The sequence below is a fragment of the Bombus bifarius genome, unplaced genomic scaffold, assembly GCF_011952205.1.
Source record: "Bombus bifarius isolate JDL3187 unplaced genomic scaffold, Bbif_JDL3187 scf7180000009243, whole genome shotgun sequence".
NCBI classification, from domain to species: domain Eukaryota; kingdom Metazoa; phylum Arthropoda; class Insecta; order Hymenoptera; family Apidae; genus Bombus; species Bombus bifarius.
In genome coordinates, this window is record NW_022884989.1 from 998866 (window position 1) to 1012539 (window position 13674).

The 13674-nt window shown below is 34.6% G+C and overlaps 1 protein-coding gene across 15 annotated transcripts in view; it reads left to right on the forward strand.

The window, feature by feature from the left end:
* The window catches only part of LOC117214797 (potassium channel subfamily T member 2), a 193810-nt gene extending 180371 nt beyond the window's left edge, over positions 1-13439 (forward strand). For 6 of the 15 annotated variants that reach the window (XM_033461134.1, XM_033461129.1, XM_033461130.1 and 3 more), the window contains 11 exons: positions 1697-1858; positions 2374-2527; positions 4656-4664; positions 7225-7330; positions 7402-7529; positions 7723-7974; positions 8285-8396; positions 9275-9460; positions 10150-10281; positions 11483-11596; positions 12408-13439. In XM_033461134.1, the coding sequence (XP_033317025.1) occupies positions 1697-1858; positions 2374-2527; positions 4656-4664; positions 7225-7330; positions 7402-7529; positions 7723-7974; positions 8285-8396; positions 9275-9460; positions 10150-10281; positions 11483-11596; positions 12408-13304 (2252 nt within the window). In that variant the 3' untranslated portion in view covers positions 13305-13439. The remainder of the gene's footprint in view (positions 1-1696; positions 1859-2373; positions 2528-4655; positions 4665-7224; positions 7331-7401; positions 7530-7722; positions 7975-8284; positions 8397-9274; positions 9461-10149; positions 10282-11482; positions 11597-12407) is intronic. The other 9 variants (XM_033461124.1, XM_033461125.1, XM_033461133.1 and 6 more) reach the window with 7 other exon arrangements.
* The last annotated feature ends 235 nt before the right edge of the window (positions 13440-13674 follow it).

Genomic DNA, 13674 nt, shown 5'->3' on the forward strand with positions numbered 1-13674 from the left:
TAGTTTGAGAAAGTATTAGATTTAGGGAATATTTATTGAATAAAAATTAGTTATGGAATTAACTGTAAGAAGCTTCGAACACATTATCATTTAATTCTGTGGAAAAATGTATTCAACAATTATCACAAATTTATAACTCTGTCATTTCATACAGCTCCACTTACAATTATATATTTTATACCATAACGTTACAATATAAAAGATCTTGATAAACTATACTTGATAAATTAATGTTATCAAATTTTCTGTGGGTTTTAAATGTATTCTACGGTGGATTCTTTTTAGAGAAATATAACGTCAGTTTTTTATATTTGCATAGTTAGAATAAAATTGGTATACGTATATTCTTCGCATCATTTATGAGAAAGATTTATGAAAAAATACGTTGTATAAATTTCAACAGAACGATAAATCGATCGACGTAGTATAATAATGTAAGATTGATCAGGGTTTCATACGTACCAAATGAATAATACATATATTAGACGCAAATGTTATGAATTTATGCTGCATTAGACTTTAATATGTTAATTTTGTTGGTACCGATCTCTCTCATTAATTACCATTTCTGTCGCAGTGTAACTAATTTACAGTTCTGCATGCAGTAGATTGGAACGTATAAAAGCAGATAGAAAGTTAATATGTATGAAATTATAAATGACTACCTTACAGCATTAATTGCTAAATTACTTTCTTCTTTTTAAATAAATAGTTCCTTGTTTTATCTAAAGATATTTTTATTTTCTTAACTCAGTTTGCTTGTACTAACCGTTTAAATTGTATTATTGATAAGAATAACAAATAAACATCTAAGCTTAGTAGCATGGCTTTATAACTTAATGCAATGTTTTTGCATTATGTAAATGTTCTTTTCTCTCGTGACTTGTAGATGCATGTTATTATATAAAAAAAATACGCATGCATAGAATTGAAATTTATGTATAAGAGTTTTTACTCCGAATATAATTTAACTCGAATTAACAACACTGACACATTTTATGTAATTCCTTTATTTTAGACCATGGTGGATATCAAAATAAAAAAATATTTTAAGTGCTTAACATTAAATAATAATAAAATCTTCTATGTGATCCGCTATGTAATTAAAATATAGACGAACTGTTTCCTACTTTCTTTTCTTCTCTTGAATTCAAAACGTTCGCATTATTTTAATCACTAATGAATGGACTCCATAAACATACATACCACAAAACAGCGTTGAAAATTACAAGAGCGAGGTATTCAGCTTGCAAATAATAATCTTCGATCAAAATAAAAAAATTACCACTATTACTTTGCATTATAATAAAATTACTAAATACGTAGAAAAATTCTAACTGAAGATATATAACATCTTAATTTATTTTTCAATATCACTTATCAAATTGAACAAATATTAAGGAGAAAAAGATATTAAAAGAAACGGTGCGTAATTAATTGGTGATAAAAGAATAAAATATACACAGAAAATGTAAACTATTGAAAATAAGTGAACAACAGTACACAGTTTTGAAAATTCTTTAATTTACACATAGACTAATATTTCTTCATGAAATGTTTTAAAGGATATTTTTTTATACCCCTCTTTTTATCAGTCATGATGAACGGACTGTATTTCTATTTTTATTAGAAACTTTTTTATATTTTTAGGAGATGTATGTAAATAATTGTTAATAACAGACCTCTAATTTTATAGCAACCTATTTAGACCCAGGAGGATTTGGAGATTCGCGACAGTGTTTGAAAGATGGAGGATCTTCGCCGCAGACACCGATAACCGGAAATCATTTGGACGTTCCACGATCCTTAGATCCGAATCCCAATCTGCTCAGTCCCGAAATCCTCACACAAAGAAGAGGTAAATTAATAATTAAACCAATATTATTCCGCATGCTTAGTTAAAATCTGTAAATTCATGTACAAAGACAGATACGGAAATATAGAAGTAGTATAAGTCAACCATTATAGGTAAAGGAGAAGAATTTTGCAATTTTTGAAGGAAACGCATGATGTACGCCAAATAATACATTTTTAAGCGGTTACTATTTGATATCCAGAGTACTAGTGCAATAAATCATTTATTATAGCATGTATTTGATAAATAATGTTTAAAATGGAACGATGGTGATTCTTCTTTTAATCGCTGCCAATCAACGTTTAATTTCCAGGCCACCGAAACATATAGTGGCGAAGTATAAATTCAACTAATTATATTACAAAAAGTATCGTGTATTTTTATTTGAAAATATTAGAAAGAGTCAGAATAATCATCTAAACACAATTGTACAAAACGTGTGCGTACTAAAGTGTAAAATACATAAAGTTCTATAACATGTGAATTCTTATAAAGGAAATTACATCAAAACGTTGCAGGAAGTAGGAGACCGAGCATTTTACCAGTTCCGGACATGTTAACGAGCTCAACCTTGCATCTTCCCGGTCAAGAGTCTTTAGACCACGAAGGTGACGAGTCTGAGGACGAAATGGACGACGACGTACCTTGGAGATCGCCCAGCGAGAAAATAGCGTGAGTATGATCGATTTCTGATCGCAATTCATTTTATTTCTTTCTTACGTCCAAGGTCGGAAGGATCGAAGGTACAAGGTTTCCTAGCACATCCAATATGAACGCGAGGAAACTGACGGTCAAAGATTAGCGCTCGCTACAAATTTATAGATACGTTTATTAGATAGATGAGAAAGCTGGTTTCCTCTCTTTGACAAATCCTTTTGATCTATGTATTGAAGCACGATCGTGAAATCCTTTACGAGTGAAACGATCATGCACTATCTCGGGCACTTGCATGGCACAGTCTCTTGTGCATCGAACGTATTTTGTGTATAAATTTTTTCTACATATACACATATGCATATCTATATACTACATATTACTATCATATGTAATATATATTGGTATATGAATATATACTTATATTTGTTTATATATTTATACATATACCGGATGAATGTACCTTGTTTGTCATTGTTTTTATATTCTGAATATTGTACATTATACCTCTCGATATTAGTTTTTAGGAAGAACATACTGGCTACTTGAAATATTAGATTTTGCATTATACTACGTCAAACTATTTAGATTGTTATTTAGCGTTATATATATGAGAATATTGCCGGTATTTTCTTTGGAACGCAATAAGGATACACTGTAGGATCGTACAGTCGATAAAATATTCATTTTTGATATCTCGTTTACGCACAATCGTTCAATTACAGACGTCCATATATTTTATCATTACTACAGATGTAGTCTGTCGGGTTACTTGGTACTTTTATTTATTTATTAATTTGTACGATAATATAAATTAACGTGATTCGATTTTATTCAGTGATATATAGATTTCTTTGGTGAAACTTTTTACAATTAAAGACATTCAAATATCGAAGCTCGTAATATTCTCCATTAAATTGTGATAATGAAGTAAACGTTGAAACATCTCTGAGACGAATCGTCTGTCGTTAAGTATTAATTAAGTAAACGAAAATCTGTACTATCTTATCAGAGTTACTATCTATTATAGGAAACAACGTTTAGCAGCTACGCTGCAGAAACTATGCACCATGCTCATCTTGTTTCTGCACCCCTAGATGTTATTTCCTCTGATCGCCTATTCGACGTAACGTACCCATAACGTAACCATATCAATTTCCTGTCTTATAATGATTTAGTAGCGTTTGAAGATCACAGGGGAAAACACGATAAGTACAGCCATTTTTATTTTTTCCTTTTAATAGGATTTTATGATCAAACGGGAGAATTTTAACGTGACACGATTAAAAATGGAAACAATCTGTCAGTTTCGAAAATGTAATTATTTTCAAATAGTTGATAAATCGGCGAAGTTTCGTGGAAAGCTAAAGTATAATTATTAAAACAAACAGTATTTTAATATCTTCGATATTTCGTTGCCTCGGTATTACGACGAACAATATTTTGAAAATTTAAAAGGGGATGTGAAAACACACGTATTTGTCGAAATCAAATAAACTAACGATCTTTCAAAGTTTAAAATTGCTTCCTTGTAAAACAGAAAAAATGTAACTCGTCGTGTTCTTCCTTGCAGTCTTTATTTTCAAAGATACAAAATCTATATTTTCTCTTCTTCCCATCCGGTATTTACCATCCGACACTTTTCCACACCTCCGTCACATCCGTGCAAACACTTTCGAAATAAAGTTTCCATTCGATACAATACATAAAAAATTCGAAACGAAATTTGGTCGAATTGAAAAAATTTTGATTTCGAACGACGACAACAACGACGATGACGACGACGAAATTTCCATCTCGAAGCGTGTAACGTCGAGCGATCTGAAAAGTTCGAATGTCACGGTGACAAGAGACAGACAGGGCGAATAAGGTAAAAGTTTTGGAGCACGAGAGGTCGTTGTCACGCGAAACCTGTCATTCAACATCCTAAAATACAATTAAACGCAAGTTTACGTTGATGGTCGGTCTGTCCTGTATGAATGTCTCTCGATGCCTGTGCCACACTAATCGACCGTCGATGGTATTGAATCGCTGCTCGATGCTGTCCTGCCTGACACCCTATATGTCCTCATGGATGTTTTCGATGTCTTCCTTCTTGCATCGTCTTTATGCACTGCCGTCTTCACGCACGACCTTTGCCCAGCAGTTTCAAAGGGTGAGTTCACGTTTTTATGCTTTCGTACAAACTATCCTCGCGTCGCGTCGAGGGAACGTTCAGAACGAAAACGTCGAATCGTTTTGAATTTTCGATATGTTACCACTGCAAAGCAACGATCGAAGTTACATTTGATTCTACTGTGTCGAATAAAGTGACTGTTCTTCAAATTTAACTTAAATTTACAAATTTAAGAGAGAAGAATTTTTCAATTAAGAATTACGTCAATTTAAATATAAAATTGGTAATAATCTTCTATGAAATAGATTTTTTCTCTATAAAGGGTTTCGTGTATATGTGTGTGATATTTTGGTAATTGAAATCAACGCTTTATCTTACTCTTAAGGATTATAAAATCCTCTGTTTCTGTTTTTTCTTTCTTTCTTTCTTAATTAATACCTTGCTTTAGTCGCGTTATTAATAGGAAAAAACTGTTTTTATTTGGAAACGTTCTCTCGCTTATTACCTATCATAATATTATGTATAGAGAAAAGGGAAGCGTGAATTAGTTCGTGCTCTTAAAAGATTGATTAGCCAGACACTTTCCGCAGCATGCATATTTCAGCGGAAGTTGTGGCGCGTGATCGCGAGACACACGCGAAGAAAATGGGCGAAGGAAGTTGATAAAGAGGTCGCGGTAGATACGCAGCTTCGGAATTTATTAACTGATTCAAGCAAACTTTAATCATCTACATCGTGCATCGAGGTTCGCTGTTTAATACGGCTCGTTGAATCGTTTGCAATGGAACGAGCTCTGAAATTGAAGTTATTCTGATACGAAACACGCGGCATTGCAAGGTGAATGAAGTTACGAAAATGTTGGACGTAGCCGAAATGAACTTTCCATCAGGTCGGATTGATCGGTTTTCAAGGTATTCGTGTAGCACCAAGTAAATTTATTAGATAAATAATTGTAATTCGTAACACTGCTTCGAACAGCTTCCTTAGAAATTATTGAAATTGCAGTTTTTGACGATACTTTTTATGCAACGTATTAAAAAGAAATTTTTTACTATGTCTACAATTGCCGGGATACGTAACGCAATTAAAAGAAAAAAAGAAACGAATAAAAATAAAAGAAGAGTAACGCGTAACAATCAGGAAATTGTTACGATGCATCCTTTAAAGTTGTACCGACCTGAATGGATGAAATTCCCATAGAAACGAATAATATAGAGATACCAAGCGTATTTTCCATTTAAACTTTGACAATTTATACATTCCATTGGAATATGTACGAACAACCGCGATGCTTTATGCTTATCTCAAGCATAAATATGATTGTTCATATTCATAATTTTCATTTTCATTTACCACTTTGGTCACTATAAGCTAGTATTTGCTTAGTATAAGCATAAATATTATAGAACGCGTATTACTCGGTATTTTTCATATGCAAATCGTTCATTAGATAACATTAAACGCATTAAGATGTTATTCCACGTGACTTCTTTAGTCACGCACATATTATTTAAACGTGAGTTGTAAAGGTGGCATGATGAATTTACCTATTTGGAGAATTTCTTTCTCTTCGCGATATCGTCATTAATTTATCCTTATATAATGTAGTCAGATTTTATATATCTGTTGCGTATAATGTTGTAGATGTGTTTATCGAAATTTCAAAAAATCACACGACAACTAAATCTGTATATAAATAGTTCGAGGTAAAATGATTTTCATATCGTTTCATATTTATAGGCAATAATAATAAGAAATATTTTGATACACTAACACGTATTAGTTTTATCTATAAATAACTGAGAATGATTTTATGTGAAATAGATGCAGCAAAAATAGCAGAATGATGGAAAATATTAGTTTCTGCATAATGCATGTATGTATGTAGATCACACGCGAAAATCTTATCTGACAGTATTGTAATTTAAATAACTTAACATTTAAATTGAAAATGATGCAGTTATTTACTTTCAAATAATTTGAAGAATCAGTTTTTAAAAATAGCTCGATACTCAGTACACGACTCTTATTTTAATACCCTTATTTTATTTAAAAATTGTACATGTTTTTAATATTTTGATCATTCTACACATTCGCACATGCTTGTCACGTTGTACACGTCAACAGTATAACATCATGTTTTATCACTGTATCGATATAATTAGTGCGATACACATTGCATTTGAAACCTGCGAATCGTGTAAAAGTACATTTTCTTCGTTTCAGTCTATAATAATTCATATGGAAAATAGTTTAAATATTATTTAAAAATAAAACAATTGAAAAGAGCATTAAAAGAATATTCTTATAGATGTTAATCAATTGCAATTTGATTATTATGTTATTAGAGAAAAAAATGTATATTATATATTAAAAATTGTATAGTTTTTAATATATGTAAAAAATGGTTCTGATTATAAATATCAGGCAGCAAGTGTTCTTCGTGCTTTACATTTCGATGTGACAAAAGATTCCAAACAGAAAGAAACAAAATGTCTTTTCATGCATTCGAAAGCTTACACCTGCTTACAAAGTCAAATGCAATGCATACTGTGTATGAATTATACAACAATTTAATACAACGTCGATGTGATTATAGGATCGTTAAAGGATTTCCACCTGTTTCACCCTTCATAGGGGTCTCGCCAACTTTATGTTATTTGCTGAAAGAAAAGAAACCACTCTGCTGTCTTCAGCTTGCACAGGTGAATATTTGATAGACTTGCAAAGTGAATGCTGATCTGAAATTATAATTGCAAATGTTCTTGGTTGTTAGGTGTGCCAACATTGTAGCTACAGAAACGCGAAAGAGTACAATTGGCAGAATAAGACCATTATCCTGGCAGCTGATTACGCTAGTAATGGGATCTATAACTTCATAATTCCTTTAAGGGCTCATTTTAGGTATCCTCAAAAAAATGATGTATGCAATTTATCTATAGTGTAAACTTTGTACGATCATTCAAAAGTCTGTACTTTACAAACTGTCTATACTTCAGAACTGTTCTAATCTATCCTTACTGGAAATTAAATTTCAAAATAAAAGAATATTTTAGTGTAAAAAAATTGCATAATGCTAATCAATGATCTGTGTTAGGTCAAAAACTTCGTTGAACCCAATCATTCTTCTGCTGGAACGGACACCGGAAATTGCGTTCCTCGATGCGGTGTCTTACTTTCCTTTGGTATACTGGATGCGAGGTACCATCGATTGTTTGGACGATCTTCTTCGCGCTGGTATCACTCTAGCGGAAAATGTCGTCGTCGTAAACAAGGAACTTAGTAATTCCGCAGAAGAAGACACTTTGGCTGACTGCAATACCATCGTCGCGGTTCAGACGATGTTTAAGTAAGCATTGAAAATCTTTCACAAATAACTATTATACTAAACCATGAAAATATAGTGTAAAATTTCGAGAATGTTCAATTAATACACGTACTATTTTATATTTTATTGGCATATATTATTTAATAAATATATACGTATTTAAACTTAGTATTTATACTTGATATTTTAGTATATTATTTTGAATAAGTTCCAAGTTTATTCTATTTTTGTCTCATTTTAATTTCGATTTAATTCCTTTACAATTACATTATGTGATGAATATGTATATACACAAATATATTTACTGAAAGCATTATTTGTGAATTTGCAGATTCTTTCCTAGCATAAAAAGCATAACGGAGCTCTCACAATCGAGTAATATGCGTTTCATGCAATTCAGGGCACACGACAAGTACGCTCTTCATCTCAGTAAAATGGAAAAGGTATTTCTCTCTATTGTTTTAAATGATAATTTTTAGAAGCGCTCGAGCAATTCGTAATTAATAGCAGACTTTGATCTTTCAATAATAATTAATCCACTGATTATTAAATTAAACAATAATTTATGCTTATTTGTGTGTCACGTGAAAAAGTGAAATATCATTAAATAAAGAAGGAAGCGATGAAATTATTTTAACGTTAAATATAGAAGTAACAATTTGCATTCAAGTTTACCATGTATTCAAGTTTACTCTATTAGTAAGTAACCTACTACGGAGATTTCTTAATTAAGTAACTAATCTCCAATGAGGCTTGATAATACGTAAAATTTGTTATCTTAGATTATCTCGTATTTCCTTACAACGCTACTTGCCTTTAGTGATTATAAACACGTATACTTGACCTTTACTTAGTTACCTTATCCGTATAAAGGAAATTTTATTACATTACAAACACGAGACGAGCATATCTTCTATAGTAGAAAAGCAATCAACTTGGAAACCTCTCCAATACTTGGAGTTAATGATGATAGTATTATGAAATAGATTTGCTTGCATCTTAATATATTATAAGAGTTAAAATAATTTTGTTCTTGAAAACTTCAGACTTTTATCTCACTTTAATCCTTTCATCTTTGACAAATTGTTAATGAATTAAATGGTAAAGCTCGTCTTAAACTTTAGTGCATTATGCATTTTTTGCAAACACATCAGAAAGAAATATGTTTCTATTATGAATAATTAATAAAATAACACTTTTCCATAATAAAAAGAAAATTGAATTCTCAAAGGTGAAATAATTTTCTGTGTAGTATAAAAATTAATCAAATTTTTAACTGTAATTAAGAGTATATTTCGAATCATTTTAATTGTTTTAACAGAGAGAAAAGGAAAGAGGCTCGCACATATCTTATATGTTTCGATTGCCTTTTGCGGCTGGCAGTGTCTTCAGTGCTTCTATGCTGGATACACTTCTTTATCAAGCATTTGTTAAAGATTATATGATAACGTTCGTGAGATTGCTGTTGGGTGTGGATCAAGCGCCAGGCTCTGGATTTTTAACATCGGTAAAAGATTCGAAAATATTCTTTCACATCCTTCCTTGTTTCTCAATCGAGTTCATCGCAAAAGTATCCGCTCACATTGGAAATTCACAATCAAGTATACTTTACATACACAACGTCACATATATATGTATAAAAAATAGGAAATAAATGACTCTATTTGTTTACAAATATTTATTATTTTTTTTTCTATACAATAATAATAGTCTAATAATTGAAAAATGAAAATTACGCATATACCGCAAAGTCATATTTTGAACGAGTATCTTGAAAAAAATTTGCGCTATATTTAAACCAACCAATTTCTATATTGCACATTTTTTCAACACAAAAATGATTGAGGTTTAATTATTATCCGAGTAAAAACTTACTCGAAAAGTTTGGAAAGTGAAAGAGATACGAAGGAATGGTTGACCTCGCCGTCTTAATTGATGGTTTCATCGATCGAGCTAAAAAACAGCACTTTTAACTCTATTAACGACACTTCCAACTCAATTACTTTACACTACATGTACATATTTTGCGATAATTCTACTTCCAATTAACCACAACTACGCCCCTAATTAGACACATTTCCCAACTTAATCTAATTACTCGTACATCCCAAACTGTAATTAACTAATACATCTAAATTTCCAAGGGAGAAAGAAACTCCACCCCCTCAAATTGCTTCATTATCCGGTTAATTACAGATGAGAATTACGAAGGACGACATGTGGATCAGAACCTATGGTAGATTATACCAAAAGCTGTGTTCGACTACTTGCGAAATTCCCATTGGTATTTACAGAACGCAAGACACCACAGTTTCAGACACGTCTCACGTGAGTAAAAAGATTATTCTTTCTCGATAGTGACAACTATAATTATAAGTGATTGGTTCGTGTACTATACATATTCATAAGGGCAGGAAACAACTTTTTGAATGGCAGCTGTGAGTAGCGCATGGTTGTAATCCCGCTCTATCTTATGCTCTGTATCTATCCCGGTGTCAGCTCGTGCAGCGTTTTTTTTAGAGATATCTGATCCCTTTCAATGAGAATCAAAGAAATGTAGGGCTCTTGCATCTTGTTGAAACGATGCTCGTAGCACGTCCTTCGATCCTGAACGTGTTCGTTTCTTTGAACCTGCATCGTGTTAGAAATATTATATATATTATTATTATAAATCGAAATGCTTCTTCCGTTGATAACGCGTTAATTCGACTATTGAGATTCATTTTTAGTATACCTTCCGCGCGTGCGTGTGTGTGTGTGTATGTACACGATCACGCGAAATATTGGATAATATAGATATTTATTCAATACCTACATACAATGGCCTGTGAAGGTTGCAATTTGCTACTATTAATTATTAGTTTGTGGATAAAGTTCGGTATATCGTAATTGTCTAATTATATTAGCAACTTTGAAGCAATTTGCAGTATTTATGCGAACGGATTGTTAAAACATACGTATGCTTCGATTACAATGAACATTCGAAAAGTGAAAAATAATTTACGCTTGTAACTATGTAAAAATTATTGCCGAAAAGATAGATAGTTTTAAGCTAAATAGATAATTTCTAACAACGTGTTCATATAGTTTCGAGCCTATTCAACCTATTTTATTAATTCCACTTGAGGCTACCTTCTTTATTCCCCCAAGTACTCACAGAAGGTTCGAATGCATCGCGTTTGGGTTCGAATCTACTTAAAAAGTACCGTTTCTTTTTTTCGAAATACTTGCAGAACTTCCGAATACGCTCTGTTAATGTTCTTGCTTCTTTATCAAAAGACATTTCTATTAAACCTGCGACTCGAGCCCATCGCTTCTTATGGGCATCCTGTACGCTGCTTCCACGGAGGAAGCTTAATAGACAAAAGTCAATGAACGTACACGATACTAGCACAGTAGCCACCGATCATGTACATATGACAAAAGAAAACGAAATAAAACGAAAACCACGATCGAGCAGCGGCGTGCGTGCGAAATGTGAACGGTGGGCTATCATTAGTAAGGGTAGAAATGCTTATCGTTTTGGCAGGGCGACTCAGACGCGGAGAGCGATGCCGGCGTCGGCGTGACGTACAAGGTGCGTCATTCGGCGGCAGCTTCGTGCCTTGCGAATTGCGCCACCCGCGACAAGGGTGCCTCAGCTGTGAGTACAGAGTCGACGTTGTCTGGTCGCCGTTTATTCTCTCGATCGATTTCTTCTATGTTGTATATTGTTCACCATACTATTTCTCTTTATATAATCCCCGTACGCCGCATCTCTATTTTCTCTGTTTGCCCCTTTCTATCTATTCTATCACGTATACTACTTTCTCTATCGCTCCATTCTACGCCTTGGTTCTTCTTTCGCTGGTGTTCAAAAAAAAAAAAAAAAAGAAAACTCACCATATTGCAGAGCGCATGCCCAGTGTACCAAAGCAGTCAGTGGCTTCCGGCCTGTGAACGTTCAAGAACTCTCTGTTCGTCTTCACCGCCTACATTGACCTCTCGATCGAGCATCGAGAGCACTCACACTTCAATTTTTTGATGATTGACCTTTTGACGTTGGATGGACGGTGATTGATAAACGTTTGGCAAATGGTTGAAGTTGTTACTAAATTATTCGATTTAGCTCTTTCATTTTTATACGTGAGGTAATTCTTGAAGATCGAGCAATTACGGTAGAACTGCTATTAAACGAACTCTGTTTGACAGAAATATGAATTAATTCGTGAACATTATCGTGGCTTGAAAATTTCCTCCATATACCTCAATACGTGCTTTTTAAATCAAGAAATCGATGGAATGAAATAAACGGAATTAAAGGATACAAGAGTGTCAACAGATCGTCCAATTCGCCAATAATTTATCAATCAATGATCTATCCGAAAAAGCACTAACAATGTGTTATTCGTACGTTCTAAAAATATTCCGCCATTCCACAAATCGAAACTAAAATCCACGCATTTCTTTCAAAGCAGTACTCCGTAAGCCTCGGGGACGAGGCACGAGACAACCACGCCCAGCAGATCGAGAGAGCCGAGATCGCCAACTTGGTCCATTCCCGGATGGAGTCGTTGAACCTCCCAGTAGCCGATTACGACGACGTCTCCGAGAAGCGAAACAGCCTCTCCTACGTGATCATCAATCCCAGCTGCGATCTGAAGCTCGAGGAAGGTGACATCGTGTACCTAGTTCGACCAAGTCCGTTCTCCGCGCAGAAGACTTTCGAACGACACAATTCGAGGAGGAAGAGCAACATCAGCTTCTGTTCGGCCCAACTGGTATCGCAAATGAGCGCAGCGGTGGCTTCGGCCGGTTTACCGGGAGCTGGGGCAGGAAGTCGTCGAGGATCGGGAATCGGTTTGCCAAGAGCTCCTCCGTTGAGCACCACCAAATCGAATTCCTTGTCCTTACCAGACAGTCCGACGGTGGCTGGCGCTCTACGTGGTCGTTCCAATTCTCTGAGAGTGGTCGACGACATTCTGCTGAGACGTAGCAACTCGTTGAGGCAAGGACTGACGATAAGTAGAAGAAAAAGCAGTTTAGAAGACATAGGTTTAGGTGCTCTGTCGCATCCCTCGAACCACAACCCGATTAAAATAGCGCTGAATGGATCCATTGGTCTGGAAGTAACTCCACCTGAGGAAGGCTCCCAGACAGCTATAGCTAGCAACACAGGAATCCTGGACGTTGGTCTGCCTTCTATGCCAGAGTTGACCGCTGCCCTGGGATCCAATATCGATCCTTGTCTAGGTGGATCTCTAGGTGGATTGTACGATCCTCCAAATCTTCAGGGCCCGTTAGGTTCACAGTCGCCGCAGATCCAAGGCGGTACGCAGGATCCTCAGTACATACAGGGGACGATCGTATGATATAACCTTATGTGGGGACGCAGGTTCTCCGGCATGGTGCGAAACAAATGGCTGTAGCGTTCCCACATGACACGTCAAGATCACTAGTTGGGATGTTGATTCTCAGCATCCTGATTGCCGACGATTTTGGTGGGATTAAATGGTAGTGACGATAACGATGAATTACGAGGCGGCCGGAGAGCAAAGGTGTTTCAATGTCACAGAGGAGGATGGCACACTGTGGCCGGACTTTTATGATTACGGTGAACAGCTTAGAAGAATTTTTTACTCCGTTCTACTTTGGTAGTTTGAGTTTAGCTTAGCGGCGATGGTAGAACGAAGATACTTGACTCGAACCATCGGGGACCTAAGCGTTGCGACGTCGTATAGT